Source organism: Lonchura striata, chromosome 4A, assembly GCF_050655825.1.
Source record: "Lonchura striata isolate lonStrDom1 chromosome 4A, ASM5065582v1, whole genome shotgun sequence".
In the NCBI taxonomy this organism is placed as follows: Eukaryota; Metazoa; Chordata; class Aves; order Passeriformes; family Estrildidae; genus Lonchura; species Lonchura striata.
Genome location: NC_140742.1, coordinates 4,162,122 through 4,184,756, shown reverse-complemented (window position 1 = coordinate 4,184,756; position 22,635 = coordinate 4,162,122). Strand labels below are relative to the sequence as shown.

Here is a 22,635-nt window from a genome sequence, read left to right as displayed (position 1 = left end):
GCTCCGCTCCGCGTTTGTCTCGGGTACCACAGGGAGCCCCGCACCGCCCCCGCTCTGCCCAGCGCCTGCAGCTCCGGCGGGCACAGGTGTTTGTGCGCTTACAGCCGTGCCCGAGCGCAGCCCGGGCAGCCCCGCGGGATCCCGGCACGGCCCGGGGACCGAGACCCCATGACAGCCCGGGCAGCCCCGCGGGATCCCGGCACGGTCCGGGGACCGAGACCCCATGACAGCCCGGGCAGCCCCGCGGGATCCCGGCACGGCCCGGGGACCGAGACCCCATCACAGCCCGGGCAGCCCCGCGGGATCGCGGCACAGCTCGGCGAAGGGGGCGTTCTCGCAGCCCGTGCAGCGGGAGCCCCTCGCGGGCGCGGGCTCCCTCCCAAAACTTCGCCCCGAGTTGCGGGCGCCGGGCGCGCCGCGCTCGCTGCCCCGCGCCGCCCGCCCCAGGTGCGCGGCCGGCGCTGCCCCGCCCCGCCGCGCCCGCAGCCACTGGCGGCGGCGCTGCCGGCGGCGGGCGGGGCGCATTGGCTGCAGGGCGCCGTCACTCTCCCCGGCGGCGCTGGGGAGGGGTGTGGGCGCTGCGTGCGGGCGGGAGCGCGGCGGTCCGGCGGCAAGGCGCGGAGCGCAGCGCGGGGCTGAGGCAGCCGCGGGGAGCCGCGCCGGCCATGGCGGTGTCCGCGCCGCCCGTCATCGCCGCAACTTCCAGCGGCGGCGGCGCGGGGGGCTCGGCGGGTTTGTTCCGGGCGGACCCGCTGTACTCCAGCCCCGCGGAGTCCCCGCGCCTCACCAACAGCCTCGTCAACACTTTCCTCTCGGCCGGCGGCGGCGGGGCCGGCGCGGGCGGCGGCGGCGGCGGCAACGAGTGTAAGATGGTCGACCTGCACGGGGTGAAGGTGGCCTCGTTCCTCGTGGAGGGGCAGGAGCTGATCTGCCTGCCGCAGGTCTTTGATCTCTTCCTCAAGCACCTGGTGGGAGGGCTGCACACGGTCTACACCAAGCTGAAGCGGCTGGATATATCTCCCGTGGTGTGCACGGTGGAGCAGGTCCGCATCCTGCGCGGGCTGGGGGCCATCCAGCCCGGCGTCAACCGCTGCAAGCTCATCACCAGGAAGGACTTCGAAACTTTGTACAACGACTGCACCAACGCGAGGTGAGCGCGGGCTCCGCTCCGGCCCCGGCCGGCCCGGGGGAGCGCGGGTCCCAGGGGAGGGGCCGAGCGGGGCCGAGCGGGGCCGAGCGGGGCCGAGCGGGGCCGAGCGGGGCCGTGCGGGGCCGGGGTGCGGCGGTGCCGGCACGGGAAACTTTCCCTGCTTCCATCAGCCCCCGCCACCGCCGGGCAGCGGAGCGGCTCCGCGCGCCCGTCTCCAAACTTTTCTCCAAGCAGGGAAAGCCGACAGTTCCAGAAAACGCTCCTTTAAAAAAAAAAAAAAAAATCAAAACCCCGTATCTCCAAAAGTTTTCTCCGTTATGTTTGCCCGCTGGAGCCCGTGGCTGTGCCCGGCGGGGGCTGCGGGTCCCGGTGCCCCCGGAGCGGCGCCGCTCCCGCACTCGCAGCTCCGCAGCGGCCGCAGCCCCTGCCCGGCTCCGGTCACCGAGCCCCCGGATCCCTGCTGGGTCCTGCACACCCGGCGTTATAATCCCGGTTTGTGACCTCATGGCTGCTGCCTTTAGAAATGATAATGATCTAAATAAACACAAAACCCTCTGGGGCTCGGCAGGAGCGCTGGTGCCGTGGGGCAGGGTGTAAGGCAGGCACTTGGGAGCTGCCGTTCCTGCCTCAGCACTTGCTGAGGGACGTCTCGGAAACATTTCCATGTCAGCGTGCCGCCGCTTTCTGTGGCAGCAAACTTTCTTTGCAGACGCTTCAGCGAGCTTGGGGTGCGATACGCGACCCGCGGCGTGCCCGTGTTCGTAACTCCGGGCTTTGTGTCCCCGGTTCGACCTGCTCAGCACTGAGCGAGGCTTTTAATTTAATAACTTCATTTCGTGCCATGCGGGGCCTGATCCTGCACTCGCTGCTGAAGGGGGAGCAGACCGGGCGTTATTCTTGAACGCAATATTTGCTTTGTTTCAAATCACTTTATATTGCAGGTGGCAGTTTAGAGATGCACTTTATTGCTAGATCTGTTCATACGAACTATGTGCTTTCTTTCCTTGCTCTCGTTCTGTTTCTGTAACCCCTTCTCCCGCTGCCTATTTCAATGTCAGGCACCTCGATGACATCACGCCCACTGCTTTATTTAAGGGATGGGTTGGGAAGTACGGTTTGAGGCTTACATTAATTTTATTCCAATACATTAGATTACTAAGGGGCACATTTCGCATGTAAATGCTTCTGTGAAATGTGTCTGAGACTGGACTAGCGTGAAAGTTGATGGTTAGAGAAATACATCTTGTTAATTTCTGTGACCGTGCCAAAGTTTATTAGGGAAGTACAGGATCTGATATGATGCAGCCCGTAGATGCAGTCTAATGATTTCTGCTCTTGTACAACCAGCGTTTTAAAATCTCTAAATGCTGCAGTGTTGAATGTTTAAAACTTGTATTTCCCAACTTTTTTTTTTGCCCCCTTCTCTTTGACACAGACTTATGGGTGTGATAGGACAAGGTAATGGGTAATGCAGGGAGCAGTGGGAAGGGGAGCTGCAGGTGAGGAGCCAAGTGATGCTCCAGGAGGGGCTGAAAGGAGCAGAGAGTGGAGCAGAGCCTTGGGAAAGGCTGGGGATGGGGCACAGCTCTCAGCTCAGACTCACACGTGTTGAATGTGCTTAAACTCTCCCCACCCCGCTGTGAAAACTTATTTTTACCCATTCAAGAGTAGCAAATCCCTGTACATTTCGCTTCTTTGTGCCTCGTGAAGATGCCTCTGGCTGGAAGAACCTGCTCACATCAGGTGTTTTGCATTCACGGTTTCAGGTGTAATGCATGAGGAGTGTTATCAGCACACCTGAAACTTTGTTCAAGGATTGTAACTTAATGTTAATTGTATTCTGTCCTGTGAATTAAATGCTTAATGCCTCATTTTATTTACAGATTATTTTTTCCCTTGAGCAGTCCATACTTACTGGAGAGAATGTTGGGTAAAAATAGTTAAATACATGAGTAATCTTGATTATTTTTGTTTGCTGTGAAGTGACCTGGGAAGCACTGCAATGCACATTATCAAACAAATCAAATGCAGTAGAACTGTTAAAAGATATGCTCACAGTTTTTAGTTCTGCACCTGGAAAGTAAAAGCTTGAAAATACAGTATGTTTTAGCAATACTGCTATCAACTCTGAATACTGTGCATTGCCTTTCTAGTTAATATTTAAAAAAATTGATAGCTATTTATATATTTGAATACTGTAGAAATGCTGCAGTAAACTCGGGAGCTGCCAGTAAAAGCAGTAAGAAATGCTGGGTATCATTATTTTCACTGGTAATTGACTTGTAAAAGTCGTCATCTCTTAGTAGTGTGCACTTTTAGTTATTTTTTGAATTGGGATGCAAACCATCAATTATATATAACTGAAGAAAAAGATAAATTCTGTTTGTCCCATTTACTCTGTTGCATTTTTCTAGTTGAGTTTGCCTACAGAGCTTGCAAGAGCTTCAGAGAAACGCACCCGTGGGTGGAAGTTTTTGGTGTCTGTGTTCTGTGGCGGGAGTTACTCTGTCCAGCAGCTCTGACCTGGCTATTTCTGGAGCACGTTCATGTGCACTGTTGACATTTTAATTCACATATTTACACAATATTCCTAAAATGTTTGTATTTAGCCAGCACTGTGCACTCTGGTTTGAAAGTAAGGTTTGTGAAATGAAACTAACTCGCTCATTTCATTGCAGGTCCCACCCTCAAGTGAGTACAACATACTGACAAAATCAAGCTCCTGATGGGCAATACCTTAGAATATTGCTTACATTATGGAGGATTGCTTAAATTTAGTAGTGAAGCGTAACATTTAGTTAATTAAAAAAAAAAAAAGCAAACTATAATGAGGATGTATTTTTAAAAGGAAATTTAAAACTGTAGCAAGAACATGTTGATGATAGTACATACGTCAGTCCTGAAAAATTGGATTATATGAATGTGATCAAAGCCTCTTCCACGCAGTTCTGTGTTTGATGGATGCTGCTGGCCACTGAAAAAAGCATAGCATTGGTCTGGATTATTCAGTGAATGGTCAGAATACTTTCCAGAAAAGAGTATTCAGTGCATGGCATATTTTTTTATGATTTAAAGCAACCAGTTAAGCTAATATTTTGCATTACTTTGGCTATTCACAAACAATAAAAGGCTTTAGAAATGAATTTAAGCAGTAAATGCAGACATTTAATTTTATGAGATAATGAGGGTCTAGTCATTTGACTATTAAAAGCTACCCTATAGTCAGCAGTACTCTGTCTTTTATTAGGAGACTGATGTCAAGATGATAATTAAAGCAATCCAGCCATGGATTGCACACAGCTTCCTGTATATTGATAGGAAATGTGGACATCTGATTGTCCATAAACTTCTTTTTCTAAGTGGATATTTAGCCTGCATTCAGACTTGGCCAAATCTATGAATTTTGAAGGTGTTAGCATTTTTAAATAAAATCGGTTTTTCAGTTTCCCTCTCTTCCTTGGAGAAGAGGCTCACTTCAGACACTCTGGAGAGAGATCACTGGCAAAGTGGATTCTGCTTGAGATGGAGAAAGGAATTCTCCCACTTCCTGAGCGGTGTAGTTACGCTTTTGGAAAAATCCCTCTTTCTTTTTGGGTATCTTGAAAGTCTGTGCCTGTTCAAAACTCCTAAAATACTTGAATATTTTCATCAGATGCATATCTAATCTGGAGAACCCTTGATTAAAATTCCCTTCTTTCTTCATAGCACTAGAGCTCCCCATTTGAAGGATAACATGCTTTTCCTCCAAAATGGAGTATTTGTATGATTCCTGCATGTGTATATGCATAATACATATGTAATTTTCTACTGAGACTTCTACAACTGAAAAATACTGTGTTTTTGTAGCAAAGACAAAAAAGCTAAACAATTAGGTATTAATGATATTCTTGTTGCATATTCAAAAGGTCTTTGCAAGCATTTCTTCTCCTTTTTTTTCTTTTCACCATTTCAACCTGCAGAACTCTTCACTGTCACTTCAAATCACACAATTCTACAAAGATAAAACAACATTTAAACTCATTTGCTTTGGGAGGAAAATTGAGCATTTGCACCCAATAAGCCTGATTGTGGAACTGCATGCAAATTGTGTTTTGATTTATCTCTTTTGCACTTTTTTCCATTTGAATTGATCTTGCATTAATTTCGCCAAGCGGCTCTGTGAGGCTGCAGATGTTGCCCTGTGTTTAATAAATCAATGAGACAGATCTGAATGAATCACTTCAGATGGATTCTCTGCTCGGTTTGATGTCTAGATGTTATTCTTAGCTTGTTATCATGACAGATGCATTAATGTTCCCATACACTGCCAGCAATGTCAAAGAGATTGAAGCTTTTAAAGTGGCGGTATCCCCTTTTCCCCCTTCTGTTGGAATAACTAAATTGCCTTTAGGAATAGGTCAAAATATAAATTTAATCTTGGCATTATTGTGGGGGAAGATGCTAAACTTCTGATCGTGCTACAACACAGGCAAATGCAGATTCTTACAGAATGATTAATTATTCCCAAATAGTGGAGATCAATATTAAAATCTAAACATAGGATAGCTCCTTAATAGAGTAACCACTTTCTCAACATTAATATTTCATTGTAATAGGAATGATACGAATAAATAATATAAGACTAGAACATGTTAAAAGTATTGCTATAAATAGAATATCATTGTGTCCAAATTGATTACAGGCTGAAGTAAGGCTTTTCTTTTCTTCCTTTTTTTAACTCATTAAGAATTTTCTTTTAAAGTTAAGTATGTCTGGATTCAACATCTGTTAGATTTAAAATACTTGTTTATTATGTTTCTGCTACTACTCCCCATGTAAGGCCAGATATGTTGGAGAAGTTGTTGATCATCATTAATTTCGGGTCAGTTTAGTCTGGTATCCATTATCTTGGACAGAACCTGTGGAACACAAACTACAAAAGGCTGGAACGTGTCTTTGTGGAAAGGTTTTAAATTCTGAAAAAAATTTAGCACAAATTGTAAAGTACTCTGCCATGAATAATGAAGATCTGTTTCCCACGTAGGCTATGCACAGCTTTTATTCCTTAGTTGTTTACTAAACCACTCGTGGTCATTTTTGTTTTTTCTTAAGAGGATAAAACAGTATTTTGTGCAGTCATTTTGCTAAACCTGATTTCTCTCTCTGATGATTTTATTTTCATTTTAAAAATTACCAGGAATATTCCTTTTCCTAATCTTTCCTTGACACAGAAGAACTTTGACTTTTTGTCTTTAAGGCTTCTGAGAATAAATTGGACAAACTGGCTGTAACGGATCTAGATTTATGTTGGCATTCTTGGTATTCTTGCTCCAGTAGTTCCAATTTGATAAAGGAAACAATATATGTAATAGAAATTCACAGTTTATTCAAATGAGTTTAAGCTTTAGCATTGTTATATTTGCCTTTCTCTCACCAATATATCAATGTGTGGCAATAGCATTATACTGAGAAAGCCTCCAGAAGGGACCAGCTCTGTGGATGGGGAATTATTCTCACGCTGGGGCTGTGGCTGCACACGCAGCCTCTGTTTGTGCACCCTTTGAAAGGCAGGGAAAATCAACTTTGGTAGAGAACTGAGGAGCACAGCAAAACCCACTGAATTAAAGAATCGTGTTTTATTGTATGGCAGTGGCCTTAGAGTGAGAAATACTCTCTACCTACCTTAGTAATTTTGCAGTAAATATTTCAAATGAGCCTCATGAGATGTTTTAAAGAATTGTCTTGGTTATTTCACTGCTTTCAGGCTGGAATTGGTATTTTGTAAAGGCTGTTTGTCAACATTAGTGTTAGAAAGGTGTTGAAATTTGGGCTGCAAAGTCTCTGTTTTGACTTTGCTGAGGTGAACCTCCCTTTCATGCCAGGGGCTGTTTTCCAGAACAAGGGAAAAGAACTTAAAAATGTTTCTAGGATCTGAGCCCTTCTCACCAAAGGTGAGATTTATTAAAATATTTACTGAGCCCTGCCTTTGGAAGAATAATGTGTTCCTGTGTTTTTGGGTCTGATCTTGTACTTGCTGAATATAAGAGCTTGAGTCTCTTTTGAGCCTTTCCAGAGGTGATAATTACGAATTTTCTGACGTTACAAAGTTATCCAAATCCTTATTTTAAAATACATGGAAAGTTCCCAGCTGGTTGCTTTTTTAAGTTCTTTGTGTGATTATCAGCGTAAGGAAACCTGTAGGTGTATGGAAATGTGTAATTTTAATGATTATTTACATGCACTGTACTAATATCAAACCCAAACGTAATGAGGCTACTTCAGAGTTCCTGCTGTCTGGGATGTGTTCCTTTGGTGTAAGCCAAGGCAAGGTTTTTATATGTTCTGATTAAACCTGCATTCCCAAGCACAAGTATGTTAGTTAGTAATGATTCCTAGTGATTTAGATTTATCCTGCTTGATATTAGAACCGTCCCTCGGGGCTACAAGCTTTTGATCTTTGTTCCCTCTCGGTAAAACAGGGTTGTCCAAAGTGTCTCGGTAATAGGGTTTCCCCTCTCCCTCCATTCTACAACCTGTAAGAAACACTGATACCTATTAACTAATGTACTTTGATACCTGCCCCAGAAGGTTCCAATATCCGAATCCTGTAAAGCAGAAATTTCTTTGCTCGCCTTTAGTTTTTGGTAGCGCAGCCACGCTGTTGTTTTGTGTGCGTGTAAAGTTTATTGTCACTAGCAGACGTGGGGAGATTATATTCCCTTGTCAGTACATCCTGACCCCCTGAGCCCGTTTTGCTCATTAAAATAGATTATGTCAGAGCCTTTCGTGACTCACTCACAAATACCACTTCTCCAGAAAGTAAGAACCAAACCCAATTAATGTGCTGCCTTTATTACTGTGCAGTGCTTTAAAGTGTGATGTTTAGCAGTGTACATCGTTCCTATGATAAGGTATAAAATGTTCAATTGCATTGTGCCTGATGTTATCAAGTTTCTGGAAATTGATATCTGGTACTGGCATTTAACCTACATCCACTCTGCCTGCTATCTATGGGATGGGTTAAAAAGAAAAAGTACTATTGATCTGGAACTGGATTAAAGTTTGAAATCGGCAACAGCATGAGCACAAAAGGCTTTTTTATGATTTCTCAGCTTGCCATTGATCTACCAGTTTTATTGCATTCATTATTTATTAAAAGAATTTGCAAGCTAAACATAACGTTAAGCTAGTTTGCACACAGGGACTGCACTTAGGAAATTGAATGGAAATTGCATTAGAGATGAACATCTGTGCTATTTTTCCACTCGTGTGTTTATGGGTTTGTATAAAAGGTGTATTGGATTAACAGTTATAACCATTATAGCTTGCAGCAATATGTTAGAACCCCAAGCATTTAGTAGTTATTTAAGAAGGAGACTCTTTTTTCTTACACTAAAAAGTATGGTAATGCCATGACAAACAGAGCTTTTATTGGATTATTCTTTATTAATGGGCTTTTTACAACTAATGTGTAAAACTTGAGGTATCTTGCTATATTATGCATGTTCACTATTATCTATGCTACATAAAGCTCCATTAATATTGTCATTAATTGAAGGTTTCCAGTGGCAATATTAGTTAAGGATTTGGCATATAGTCACTGAAGTATTGAAATGTATTTTATAGGAATGTAAGTATTGAAAAGATCCTTAATATATGTTCCTTCAGATTTTTCCCCAGCAAGTCAACTAGTTTACTCTCCTCCTTGAGCCGAGTGCCTTCTGTGATGTATTGTCAGTGAATCGGGTGAAGTCTTTAATATTTTGAGATAATTTTCCATTTCAGTTGAATTGTTCAGCTGCCCTTTACACTGGCTCTAGTTGTGTGTGACATGCAAAGTGTAGGGTATATCTTGAATTTTGAGGTCACGTCCTTTCTAGATTGTGCTCCATTGGGGACAGGGATAGTGGGGTGGAGCCATTGGGGACAGTGGGGTGGAGCCACTGGGGACAGGGACAGTGGGATGGAGCCACTGGGGACAGGGACAGTGGGATGGAGCCACTGGGGACAGGAGCCATTGGGGACAGTGGGGACAGGGACAGTGGGGTGGAGCCACTGGGGACAGGGATAGTGGGGTGGAGCCATTGGGGACAGGAGCCATTGGGGACAGTGGGGACAGGGACAGTGGGGTGGAGCCACTGGGGACAGGGACAGTGGGATGGAGCCATTGGGGACAGGAGCCATTGGGGACACTGGGGACAAGGACTGTGGGGACAGGGACAGTGGGGTGGAGCCCTTGGGGACAGGGACAGTGGGGACAAGGACTGTGGGGACAGGGACAGTGGGGTGGACCCTCAGCTGCAGCCCTGGGCTGGGTGGGGTGGGCACACGCTGGAGGGAAGGGATGGATCCAGAGGGACCTGGTGGGGCTGGAGGAGGCCAAGCTCAGGGTGCTGCTGCCTCCCAGAGCAGCTGTGGGTGCCCCTGGATCCCTGGCAGTGCCCAGGGCCAGGCTGGATGGGCTGGGAGCAGCTGGGACAGTGGAGGTGTCCCTGCCCTGGCAGGGGTGGGGTGAGCTTTAAGATCACTTTAAACCCAAACCATTCTGGGATTCTGTGGTTCAGAGCAGTTCCTTTTCTCAGTGGGGTGAGCTGGAGTCAGTTGTCCTGAGCTGTCTCCAGTTAGATTTTGAATATTTGCAAGGATTGAAGTTCAGCCTTTCTGGGCAACTTATTTGCAGAGTAGAAATAAGTGTGCTGTGGGAGGAAGATTTTATTGGGATGGCTGGGTTCCGTGGGAGTTGGGAGGAGATGTCACAGGCAGCCACTGCTGGGGTCACTGCCCTGCAGAGGAGTCACTCAGGCAGGTCAGCACAGACACTCTGCTGCTGTGCTTGTCCTTCCTGGGAGTCAAGCATGTCATCTTGTGCCATCTCCATCTCACAGACAATTTCCTGAAATCCTCTGTGTGTGCTGAGGAGCTGACTTTGCCTATTCCCCACCGCCCCTAGAGAAGAATATTTGTATATTTGCAATTACAAAATAAAGGTGGCTGTAAAGAAAGCTCCTGGCACAGAGGTTGTGCCAGTAGGGGGATTTAGTTACTTGTATGTTACAGTAACTTAAGAGTTGCTAATTAAGAAGATAAAGCTAGTTGAAAGGAAAAAATATTTTGAGCTTCATTTAGAACCTCTAATCAGCATGTGTAAAATACGATACATTATGGTTTTTCTTAAATGTACAGCGGTTGTTTTTGCCTAGTGCAAGTTTGACATGCTAGCTAATAGACTGTTTTGATAACAGTTAATCAGAGAATGTCCTGTGTCTGTGAAATGTTATCCCTGTTGTTTCTGTGAGGCTGATGAAGGCATCTCTCTTTCAGGGCTGCAGGTGTCTGCAGCTGCCTCCTCTCCTCGTACTTTCAAATGTTGTTGTGTGCTGAAGGAGGGCAATTTTCTAAAGAGCTGCTGAGATAATACTGAAAAATAGAAGCAGGAAAAATGTCAAGTCTTTCCAGTGAGACTTAAAATACATGTCTAAACAAAAAAAACTGAAACCCCTCCCCCAAACACGCAAAAACTCCCAAAACCAACAATAAAAAAACCAGAGCAGAGCGAGGTGGTAAAATGCTGGCAGTTTAGACAAGAGCAGAATATGGATGCTGAAACAGGACCCAGGGTAATGAACTTGGTGTTCTGTTCCCTCTGGTGTATGAGCTTGTTGCTGAAAGATGCATTTGTAGGTTTAGGGAGTCGTTTGTGTTTTTTACACGGCAGTTCATGTATCTGATAGGTGACTTATTAGAATACCTTGAGTTGAGCACCCTGTCATTACAAATTAATTTTTATATTCTGCCAGGCTGTCAGACTGTTTTCAGAGATGTCAGACAGCACCTTTTGCTGCCCTGCTGCATTCCAGGTGTGTGCCACTCCAGGTGTGTGTGGTCAGCAGTGCTGAAGAGCATTAATTCATTCTGCTGTTCTACGGACTAGGATTTCTTGTCTCAGAAGCAGAATTGTTCTCACTTCATTCTGCTCTGGTCTTATGAATTGCCTTCCTTGCCACACAACTGACTTTTGGTTCAATCAAATCTCTTCTTGCTGGAACCTTGGAACATTCCTGTTTTGCAGCTTCATGAATGACTTCTGTCTTGCATGTTAAGGTCGAGGGTTTCTGGTCATCCACTTTGCCCTATTTAAAATACTTTCTTCAGAATTTTAGTTTGCATGTACCTCTCCCACCCCACAACCACAGCTCTCTAATAAACTGCTCTATCTTAGTTATTTGTCCTTAAAGGAGAGAATCTCTATTCATGTTGGTGTGGAAGCAAAACAAAAAACACTGGTGAGACATTTATTGTACTCACCTTTCTCAAGTAATGCAGAGAGTGCAGTGGAGTAGATCAGATTATGGCATTAGACTTTTAAACCATTTTTAAGAACTTCTGTTCACTGAGTGAAAGTCAGTTGAGTGACTGAGTTCTTAACTCTGGTATATTCTGATCTGGATAGAAACTCTTTAGGACAACTTTTTTTATTTGTTCATGTGAAGTTTCTGATAGTATAAATGCCATATTGTTGTTCTTTTTGAAACTTAGCTATTAACAAGAAATTGAATGCCTGGCAGGGATGAGCATCTCTGCTGCTCAGTCTCACACGTAAGCCAACTATGTAAGGGGCTTATTCTAGCAGGACTGCATTTCACTGAAGTAGTAGTGTGTTGTATTAGGGCTGAATGTGCTGTGATGATGATTTCTGTTCTGTGGTCTGTTCAGTGATGATGGTTCCCCCCCATCCTTTGCTGTCACAGAATTTCTCTTTGATATGTTCAGGTTCTTGTGGCCACACAGCTTCATTTTTCCTCCACATCTAGATAGTCCTGTCATTCACAAAAACAATACAATAACTCAATACACAAGCAGCAGACACAGCTCACAAGTTTCATTTATTGTGTTGGTCACCGAGTTGTCTTTAAAACTTTAAAAGTGTCTTGCAAGCTCCAAGTTCAGGATTTTCTTGACTGTGTTTTGATACTGGTGGTTGCAGGGGTTTTTGATGCTGCTGTTAATTACTTTTCTGCTTTTTAGTTAGAAGCTCTTTTTAGCATCTTACCACAAGAAGTAGTTTATCTGATGATGTCAGATCGTTTCCAGAATAATCCCCTGTAGTGTCTAGCACTGTGAGAATCTGAGTCAAAGTAAACAAGTTTACAGACAGTAGGTGGGCAAAGAGTGTTTTTGTTTAAGTGTTTAGGTTGATTGCTTAGTTTGGTTGTATGACTGTGGGCAAAATTTGAAAGTTCCTTTTTTTGCTTTTGGTTTTTCATAATGTCCTGACCCAACCAGTGTAAGACTGCCGAGGAGACTGAATGAACACGAAGGCTTTGGATTGCTATGCTTTGTCTTTTTAACTCATTGCAGGCAAAATTCCACACTGGAACCATTGTAGAACCAGAGTCTTCCAGCTGGTTTCAGTGATTTCTGATCGCCAGCGTGGAAAGCATCCAAACCTCCATGCATGGCAATGAGTTAATCTGTAAGTTACTTAGGGCCACATCAGGAAACATTTCATGCAAATTTGGAAGTGGAATAATGAAACAATCCTTGGGACATCAGTTGTATCCCCTTTGTATTTAGTGAATCTTATATTTGGATAGATTTTTATTAAGTCCATATATTTGTACAGGAAATAAATGTAGAAAAGGTGCACAGTGGAACCCCAAACCTTTCCATCTGCATTTTTATGATGAAAGGCACTGCATGGGCTAGGAGTAGTGAGAGTCAGTAGATGTTCATTTGCATTGCCTGGTAAACACTTGTCAAGAATCAGGGATTACAAATTGAATAGGAATATTCACTTTTTCCATTGAGGGAAGTGTTGACCAATGGTGATAAATACAAATCATTTTAGTATAGGGAATACTATAAACTTGTTGCTGTGCATATATTGTACATTGCTCACATTCAGAAATCCTTACTTGGAGTATAATCATATTTCATCTATTTGAGACTATCTTGATTACTTTTAATCAGGGAGCAAATTTTAATATTCTAAGTGGAGGTGACTGCATGTGAAGAACAGTGAAAAATAATTGTATGTACCTTAGTTTAAAAAGTAGTAAACTGATAATTATTATGTATTTAATTAGCACATGCATTTCATAAAGGTTATGGCATCATAGATAGCATCCTGGATACTTAGCCAAATCTTGATTTATTCTTGCAGAATTCAGGAAAGATTGAAAGCACAATGAAGGGCAAAGCACCGAGCCCCTGTATTTGTGTGAACGCTGTATGAGCCCAAATGGTGGCTGGTGATGAGTAATTCACAGTGCACCTGGCTTTTCTGGGAAATCCTTTGCACTCTCTGAAGGGGAATGGCCATTGGTGGGCTATTTCTGACTCTGGTTTTGGTGGAAAATTCGGCCTTGTGTGTCACTTAGACTTTGTGACACGTGTAGCCTCCCAGGGCCTAATGACTTGTCTGCAGATGGGCTGTTATTTATTACAGTCATGTAGAATAAAATTGATTGTCTTCTAAAATTAATTTTTCATTTGCCTCCAGCTCTGCTTTAATAGAGGACACACAGTTGCCTGTTTGCAGAAATACTGTTTAATCACATTAATATCTCAGCCCCCCAGGCTGGTGAAGATAATTGTACAAACGAACAGCAAAATCTGTATCTTTAACTTCTTTTTATGATTAAATTATGCAAATGACTTATCTCCTGCCCTTCCAAGCACTAATCATCTAATTAGGAATGATGTGTTAAAGGGATGGTTTTGAATCAGGAGAAGGGGAGAACGGAGGAAGCAGAAAATGGGACCTGACAATGAAACTGCTGAAAGTACTGTAGCAGTACAAGATAAATTTGTGTATGTGTTCAAAAAGAAATAATAAAGGCTTGCTGTGCTCTTTCTAGTGCTGTTTTTCATAAGAGGATAATTCTTCGGTCTGATCTTCACCCGTAATTTTCCATATTAACTTTAAATTCTATATTATTGTTGTTATTGTTAACTTAGTACTTTCTCTTCCAGTTCTCCTAAGCAATGAGTGCGAGTGTCTCTGCATTCGGCTTTAGTAATAGAATGCTTTGAAAGACAGAATACATTTATTTGTAGTTTGTGTCTTATCAAAGTGCTTGTCATTGTACTGAAAGATGTCCTGTGCCTGTTAAATACTTCACATATCTCTGTCTCTCTTTTTTGAATACTTAACTGCTGGTTAAAGAAACTCACAGTTTTGCATTTTAATGTGAAAACGTAAGTGTCCAAGTAAAGAGGGTGCTCATCTCTTCATTGTCCTGTGCCTAGTTTGTAAAGTTTCCCTTTGGGTGAAAACCTTTAAATTTAGATACTTAGGCAATAATAAATTTATATTTGAAGCATATTTATATGAAATAATCATGCCTTGACCTCTCCAAGAGCTTACAGCCCAGTTTGCTGTGTTTCATTTTTTTTTCCTATTCCATAAGCAAATTCTGGTTTTTGTAAGTCTGGCCTTTATAAGCAGATCCTCCTGCTTAAGGCGCATTCCCACATTGGGTCCAAATTGTCAGTGTGTTAAAGGTACAGCAAACCAGCTCATACCAGGTGACAGTTTGGTAATGTATTTGTTCTTGTTTTTCCTTGACTCAATTATTGCTGTACTTTCTGTATGTGATTAGAGTGCAGTTAACCAATAAAAGAAGAATATTCTAGAGACTAACTGAAATTTCAGGTATTCCTCTATGAGAATGTATTAATTCCCTTATAATGTGTGAAAGTATTAATGCATAAGAGTATATGGATTCATAGGATGCTGTATGTAGATAACCAGTACCTTCCACACTCCCCAAGACATTTTCCAACATCTGTCTCATTCTTTAAGGAGCCTTAGCTTCCCTGCCTCGTGTCAGGCTTGTGCCCCTGTGTCTGTCAGAGGTTTACTGATGCAGTCTGAGGAGTTTAACTTGCACAGGAAGGTGTGAAACACTTCTGCAAAGGTAGGTATCCCCCAAGAGAAGCTAAAAGCAATGATGTCAGAATAATCTTTTGGTAGTGCTTAGGTGTATGTCACAGGGATTTAAGAAGGATGAAAAACCTCATACAAATGAGTAGTTCTAAAAAATTAAAATGCTGACTGGGGCAGATAATCTGGCTTTTCTGTGTTGTTTTTGGATGGTTTAGCATAAAGGCTGCAAGTTCTGACACTGCTTCCATTTGTCTGACACAGACGTAAATTGCTGGTGGAATGTTTTCATAAACACTTCATGGATGGGGAGGCTGCATTTTCTTTCTGTACCTTCCAGCAATGGGATTGAATTAAATCAGTTCACATCTATCTTTGTGTGTATTTTTATCATTATCCCCTCCAAGTTTTCTCAGAAGCAAAACTTGTTGAAGAGGACTTGCACCAAGTCTTTGTGCCAGAATATTTGTGGAAGTAATTTTGGTACACAAGGTCTAAATATATTTTGGCAGAATTATAGGAGACCCAAAAAGAACATGGGATTTCTTACGGTATTAAAAGGTTCTTGGATCCATCAGGGACTTAAATTGCTGTGAGGGCTTTGAGCAGATCTGTTCTTTGGGTAGGAGTTCTACGATAATTAAGGAGCACACAATCCTAGACTAAATTCTTCTGTTTCTTTTAGATTGGCTGGATTGTGATACCACAAGAAGAGCTAAAAATAGAGGCTTTGTGCTTAGGCTGATAGTGTGTGATAAGTCAATGGAGAGCATGCTGGACAGCATCCAGCTGCCATTCTTTGTGTGGCTGAATTTCATGAGCCCCTTGGCTTTTGGCTGAGGTGTTTGTAGGACAGTGGCACGGAGGTCAGGGTTTCTGAGATGGGCACCTGCTGAGAGACCATTTGTAGATGGTCTTAGCATCAGCAAGGAATCTAAAAACTCTTGTAATCTGTAGCCTGCATTTCCCAGTTTTTAGGCAGAGGCAGATTGGAGGAAGGTAATCTGTAGTAAGCACTTGGATATCTTTTTCTTTTCTTTGTCTGCACAGGCTCAGGGCTTTATCTTACCCAGCTGCTCATTCAGATGTTTTTCTTATCTCTCCACTGGGCAGTTTGCACTGAGTAATGATATGTGACAACAGATGGTAGATAGTGAATTGTTCTGTGAATTAACTTGGTCTTGCAAGAAGTTGGACAGGAAAGAATTCTAAGACTTCCCAGTTAATAGGTACAGTGCTGGAGCCATCTCATTATTTTTTTTGGTGTCCAGAAAGTGTTAAGTCATTTAACTTTACTCCCATAAGTTCTTCCTCCTGGTGGCTGGAGTGCTGGGCTTACCTAGAGTGACCAATTCTCTGTACTGACATAATTCATGGTTGCTAAAATATCCGGCAGCCTGTCTTAACACAGTCAAATTGTGAAGTCTTTTAAATGTGAGAGAATTTAAGCCAGTCTTGACCTCTCTGATTGCTGCTCATGCAGGGCATAGAGAGAGAAGTGGAGATGAGTGTTTCAATTACTCTCATACCTTACTGGTCTTATACTTTGTGAAGGAAAGGATTATACCCAATTAAACAGCAGGAGAGTTAATACCTACTGCTTTTTTTCCTTCTTTTTGTTTTGGTTTTTCTTTCTCTTATAATCGTTCAAGGCAAAGGCCATTTCAATATTAATCAAGTTACATATTAAAATACTTACTGCACAGAACACTAAACTGTTATGCCTTTCCTCTAGCATGTTCTTACAGCAAATCCTGTATCAGTGGTAAGGTCTAGGCCAGATGTGACATTTAAGAGCAATGAGAGTTCTTACAGAAGAGTGGTCGTAGTTATTGATTTGTCTGCTAATTTCAATTTAATTTAGTCTACAAATCCAAAAGAATTCCTTTCTGTGGTCTTATTGTGGGTTGGGGTAATTTAATATTTTCGAAGAAACACATAATCTTGTCATTGGGCTGAGGTTTTGGCAAATCTTGAGAAATGGTAGAAGATTTAAATATTCAAGGATCCAGATGCCAGTGTGTATTATATGATGCACAGTTTCTGGAATTGTGGGTAATGCGGAATGAAGCTGTGTTGGTCGAGTTTCCTTGACTTCCAAGAATAATGTGAAGATCTTTCTTCACCCATATGGTTGAAACTCCATTTTGATAAACAGAAAACAATAATCTCTGCTTTCCATGGCAGTAGGGTGCCCACTGCTTCATCTCCTTTTCAAGGCCTGGTAGTTCATGAACATGAAATGACAGCCTGAGCTTATTTGTGTGGTCAGTTTAATACATTCACATAGCTCTGCTATTTCTTGAAAGTTATAATCTTTGATCGTGGTTTTTCAGAAATTGCTGAACTTGTACATTTGATGACTCACAAACATTAGAGAGGTCAACTTTCTTCATGGAGCTGAGATTAGCTGTCCATGTGTCAGTGGTGTTCAAGCTGGAATATGCAACAGTTTTCAAATTGCAGCTGTGTGAAAGTGGTGTGGGAAAGTGTGGAAAAAACACTGGAACTATTGAGAGGATGCTGATCCCCCTTTAAACTGTGGGGGCTGTACATAGGTTACCCTTGGACTGTAGGTTCTCCAAAGTAGCCTCTCGTGATCATATTCTGTGTATTTCAAGTGTCAGGAGAAATAAGTAGTCATTGAAATAATTAGTGATGCGTAAGAAGGTGAAGCTGGGATTTCAAGACTGTGCAGGCACGTGGGTTAATACTTCTGTAGGAATTGTTCTGGTTTCTGCATCCTCAGGTGTTGACAAATCCTTGTTGTCAACCACCTATCATGGAAAGCAGGGCTGGGGAAGGGTTAATCTCATCTTTTTCAAGTGCATTCTTTGGCCAGTTTTGCAGTTGTTACACTTCTGTATGTGCAGGAGATATTTAGTATTGTTAGTAATATCCCAGGAGGCTAAAGTGTGATTTTGGCAGTGGACAGAGCAATTAGTTTGAGGGTAGTGAGGGTGCCTAAGTTGTACCCCCTTTATGAAGTGTGCTGGTACACGTCTTCTCTCTCCTTGGCTGCTAAGCTTCAACCCTCTGCCAGCAAATAGTAACGGGGCACATCCATTCTGGATCCATCCACATACAAACAGATTGCCTGAGGGCTCTTTGTGTAGCTGCTTCTACTCAGAAAATCCTAGGATGTGTCACAACTGGATCTTGTCTCTTCACATTTGAGATCAGACTCGTGTCTCTGTGTCTCTGAGCCTGCTTGTAAATTGGTGTATCTGAGGAGTGAGCAAGGAGCAGCATGATTCCCAAAAAGGCATTGCTGGGAATTGTTTGGCAAAGTCTGTGGGACAGACAGACAGCAGTGATAAGGTATGAGTATGACAAGCACATTCTTCTCGCTCTCAAGATTTTTCATAGAGGAGCACAAAAAGAAGAAAGAGAAAACAGTTTCTATTTCTACTCCTTGTTTTTCCCATGTAGAATGTTTAAAGAATTGTGTACCTAAAGTAATTAATTAGATTCTAGTAAAGATTATTTAAACCTGATAACCAATCAAACCCACCGATGTCTGAACTCTCAAAAAAAAGTCACAAATTGTAAGTTAGTTAAATATAGTAGTTAGAAAAAGTAAGTATGTAGTTTAAGTATCTCCTTTAAATAGTATATTAATGTATTATAGTATAGTTATAATAAAAAAAATATTAAACCTTCTAAGCTAGAATCAAACATCATCATTTCTTCCCACTGAGTTCACCTACATTGACAATATTAGGGGACTCTGTAGATTCAAGGGGCACTTTCATCTTGGAAACTGTCTGGGGAAAAGTGAAGGAATGAGAGCAAAGGTATCCAGGAGCCATGCATACAATCACCATGTGCCTAAAAATTCTTATTTAATGGCATAATATATTCACCTTGGGTAAGAAATTAAAGTTAATTAAAAAACCAAACCAAACAATCACTTAGTGTATGAATGCATAATATGAAATACACATGTAATAATCTAGAAAAGTAAGGTATGTATTCCATAGTGCAGTTATTTTGGACTGGAAGGTTGCTCACATCCCACTTTAGATGTTAAAAATTAATTTTAGGAATAGAATAATTTTTTTATATGGCAAAATAAAAACTTTAATGGGAAGAACCTTTCCCTATAACATTTTAAAAATTGATTTCTTGTAACTTATTTTCCTGAAGACAGTTGGAGAGAATAAGTCGTGAGTATAGGTAATGAAAAAAAAATACATTCTAAAACTACTTTGAGTTCAGCATCTGCCCCAGAAGACTCTGGGAATCATTTCTGTAGACTGAACAGGCTCGGGTTGTTCCACAGCTGGCCAGGGAGGAGCTGGTTCCATTCCTGGTTGGAGCCCTTGGGCACAGGTCTGTGCCTGGCAGGAGGTATTGGATTGGTTTTCTTTGAATTCATCTCACTTGATGCTGTGGATTTGCAGAACTGAGGGTGCATTTGATTCTGGAAATTAAAACATTTTTTAACAGATAAAAATTCCCAGAAATGTATTATGCCTGGACAAAATGATGTGGTATGGATTGTTGCATGAGAAATTATTATTTTTAATTTTATTTTTCTGTACATGTGCTCTATTTATACTGTATGTGTATAACTCATAAACTAAATTTTTAAAAAGAATGTTCATTTAATCATAAGTAAGTTGTATTTGCATTTCCATGGCATTTAGTGTTGTGGTAATCTCAGGAATTCCCCAAGGTATTAATTCTTCATGGGCACTGAATGTTAAACTGCTCCAGTAGTTTATGAATCTCAGATCTTGATTTTCAGGTAATTGACAAAAAGCATGAAGAGCAGCTATATCCCCAGGGCCCCCTGAAATTCCCTTGGTTTCTGGGGTAAGATTTCAGTGGCTGGCTTGGAAAACTTGAGCCAGAGTCACTCAAGGTCAAAGGAAAGTTGGACACGTCAGAGAAAGAAAACCTAGAGAGGCAACTCTTCCCCAGAGCCTGAAAATACAGCTGTGTAGAACTCTGCTTTACAGAACTCTCTAATAGTAACTCTTCTATTATGGGATGAAGGTGAAAAATACTTTCCAGATTTTCCCCTTTATGCTTTCATCATAACAGCAGCCTTAAATTTTGCTATAGGAAAAAAAAAAATTAGGTTTTTTATCTCTTTATTCTCCTAGTACCAACAGTATAGAGCTGGGGCTTGCTTCTTTTTCAACCCTTGTTACACTTAAGAATCAAAGTGTGAAGTATAACAGATTGATAAATTCAGTATCTGGATCTTTGTCCTAAATTAATTTATCTTTTCAAACATTTGTATGCAAACTCAATTGGAATTAAGATTAGAAAATCCAAAGGAGTTGAAACTTGTCACATCTGTGGTTACATAAAAACAGGGCTTTACTTTGTGATATTAAAGCAACAAATTGCTGGTTTATTCCTAGAACAGGCAGATAATCTTTCTCAGTATAGCCTGATTTTATCTTTTATAGTTCTGTGAATATCCCATATAATTTGCACTTTGCAGATAATGTAGACTTCTGAAGATCTTCACCATGGAATTTGTACTTTTTTTTGTGGCAAGCAGCAGAGAAATAGGGAACAACCCTCTCATCATTTATGTATCATGACCCAGCATCTCGGAGCCTTGGGCTATTATTTCAAAATCCAATATATTCAAACTTTGGCCTCGGAGAGCAGTAGGATCAGTACACAAGAACAATAGAGTGATAAATATAGATTTTTCATTAAGGAAAAGACTATATCCTGTCATTTTTGAATCAGTGTTGGAAGGAGGATCTGAGGATTCATGGCCTCCTATAGGCTTGGACGTTGTTTTTATTCAAAAAAAGGCCTTTTCACATTGCTGTGAGCGAGGCACCGCCGCCACGCAGAAATAAAATTTTAATTTATGCTAAAGGAGGGATGCACTAAGAGTGTGACAGTAATTTAATGCCAGTCAGTTTGGAGCTGTGCATAATGAGGGGGAGATGTGGAGCTCCGCTCATGCCCAGGGCTGCACCCAGGTGCAGAGCCTTGGCTTGGGGTGAGCTGGGCTGCCTCGCTCCCTGCACCAGAAATTTGATTTTTTTTTTAGTCAGATTATCCACAGGAGCATTCTTTGGAGCCCAGAAAGGTTTCTAGGGTGAAGTGGGGCTCCTGGATGGATGGCATATGCTTTTAGGCACCTCCTGGATGAACGTCCATATGTACGTGGAAGCCACCCCCACGGAGGAGGGGGATCTGCTGAAGTTCTGGAAATTGCTGAACTCCTCAGAGCTGTTAACACGTTATATTCTGGGAGACTTTCCCATTCTAGGAATACTTTTCGTTTAAATGGATTTTCACTCTATTTCTTTAAATAGAGCAGCTGTGATAGTGTACAAACAATCAGGATTTATGCTGAAAAGTAATTCTTGTGCTGTTTGCTTCATTCTCAAGGAAACAATTTATGTTCTTGTTTTGAACCCAACAGTCTGATGCTTGTTACTAGAGAATTCACCAAACAGTGAAAAGTTCTGGTTTGGGCAGTAAATTTAAGAAATCTCTGATTTTTGCTGGGTTCAGATGTCAAAAAAGCATGTTTGACCACATCTGTCAATATGTGTGTGCCTGTTTAACCACACTTACTTCTATTTGAATGTGAACAGCAATGCTGGGGTGGGTTTGGGGTGGGCTTTGTACGTATGTGGTGATTATATATTGCTGTTGTACCTTTTGGAAGTTTACAGAGGAGACCTGTGTTTGATTTGGTGGGAGGGAGGGTGGAGGTGGAATGATAAATTATGGCCTTGCTTTCCAATCCTGACGGGAAGATGCTTTATTCTGTATTGTTATCAATGAGAAAATAAAATTACAAAAATAATATTATTTCACAAGTTTTCTGCTTGCTTTTAGCTGACAGGTCTCAAAGTGGAGATAGCTTTTTCCACCTGCAATCAAATGTAATAAACCATCTTCACTGCAGAAGTCAAATTCCTGGAAAAAAAGAAGTTGGAAGCTCACACTTACACCATAAAACCTTGTTTATTGCACCCATCAGTCTTGGAAGATATGCCCCACAATGGGGTTTGGTAAAGCCATTACAAGGTGCCGTATGAGTTCCATTTGCCTACAGTAAATAGAATGTCAGAAGTGTCAGGGGGAAATAAATATCGGGCTGGTTAAAAGGGAGCAGAGATGGCTCAAAGCATCATTGAGAGGATTGATTTATCTGGCATGCTGTAATGACTGCAGATGTGGATCTGTTATTCTAGATGAGCAATGAATTTGATGAGCTGATAACACAGGGCCAGAGAGGCCTGGTTTTAATTACTGATGAGGAATTTATTTGTGAAGCACTGTGATTTACTGAGGGTTTGTTCTGTTATTGACAGGTGACCTTGGGGCTTTTCTCTTTTGATGAATAAAAAAAGCGGCATTTTTTAAAGGAAAACTGTTTTATCAGTGCTGTGAATACAGTGAGGTCATTTTAGATAGAGTATTGTCTTTCAAACCATCTTTATATATAATTATTTTTTGCAGCAGTTGTTAATTGCCTCTCTCATTGAGATTGTTGTGTATGCTACACTTGCTACTTGAGAGACACTAATTCTGGTGCAGATTGTTGCTAGCAAGAATATGTTGAGAAGAACTTTGTGGCAGAGATCTTAAAGCAAATAACAAAAAAGTCAAATTAACCAAG

General features: G+C 41.9%; 1 protein-coding gene and 1 long non-coding RNA gene across 8 annotated transcripts in view; both read left to right on the top strand.

Moving 5' to 3' along the window:
• Window positions 1-549: 549 nt before the first annotated feature.
• The window catches only part of DACH2 (dachshund family transcription factor 2), a 247,375-nt gene continuing 225,289 nt past the window's right edge, over window positions 550-22,635 (top strand). For 2 of the 7 annotated variants that reach the window (XM_021531418.4, XM_085570457.1), the window contains exon 1: window positions 565-1,150. In XM_021531418.4, coding sequence (XP_021387093.1) covers window positions 666-1,150 — 485 coding nt within the window. In that variant the 5' untranslated portion in view covers window positions 565-665. Of the gene's footprint in view, window positions 1,151-22,635 lie in introns of all 7 variants that reach the window. The other 5 variants (XM_085570460.1, XM_085570459.1, XM_021531417.4 and 2 more) reach the window with 4 other exon arrangements.
• The window catches only part of LOC146763260 (uncharacterized), a 40,199-nt gene continuing 18,775 nt past the window's right edge, over window positions 1,212-22,635 (top strand). The window contains exon 1 of the long non-coding RNA XR_014952397.1: window positions 1,212-22,040. This is a non-coding gene — a long non-coding RNA (uncharacterized LOC146763260). The remainder of the gene's footprint in view (window positions 22,041-22,635) is intronic.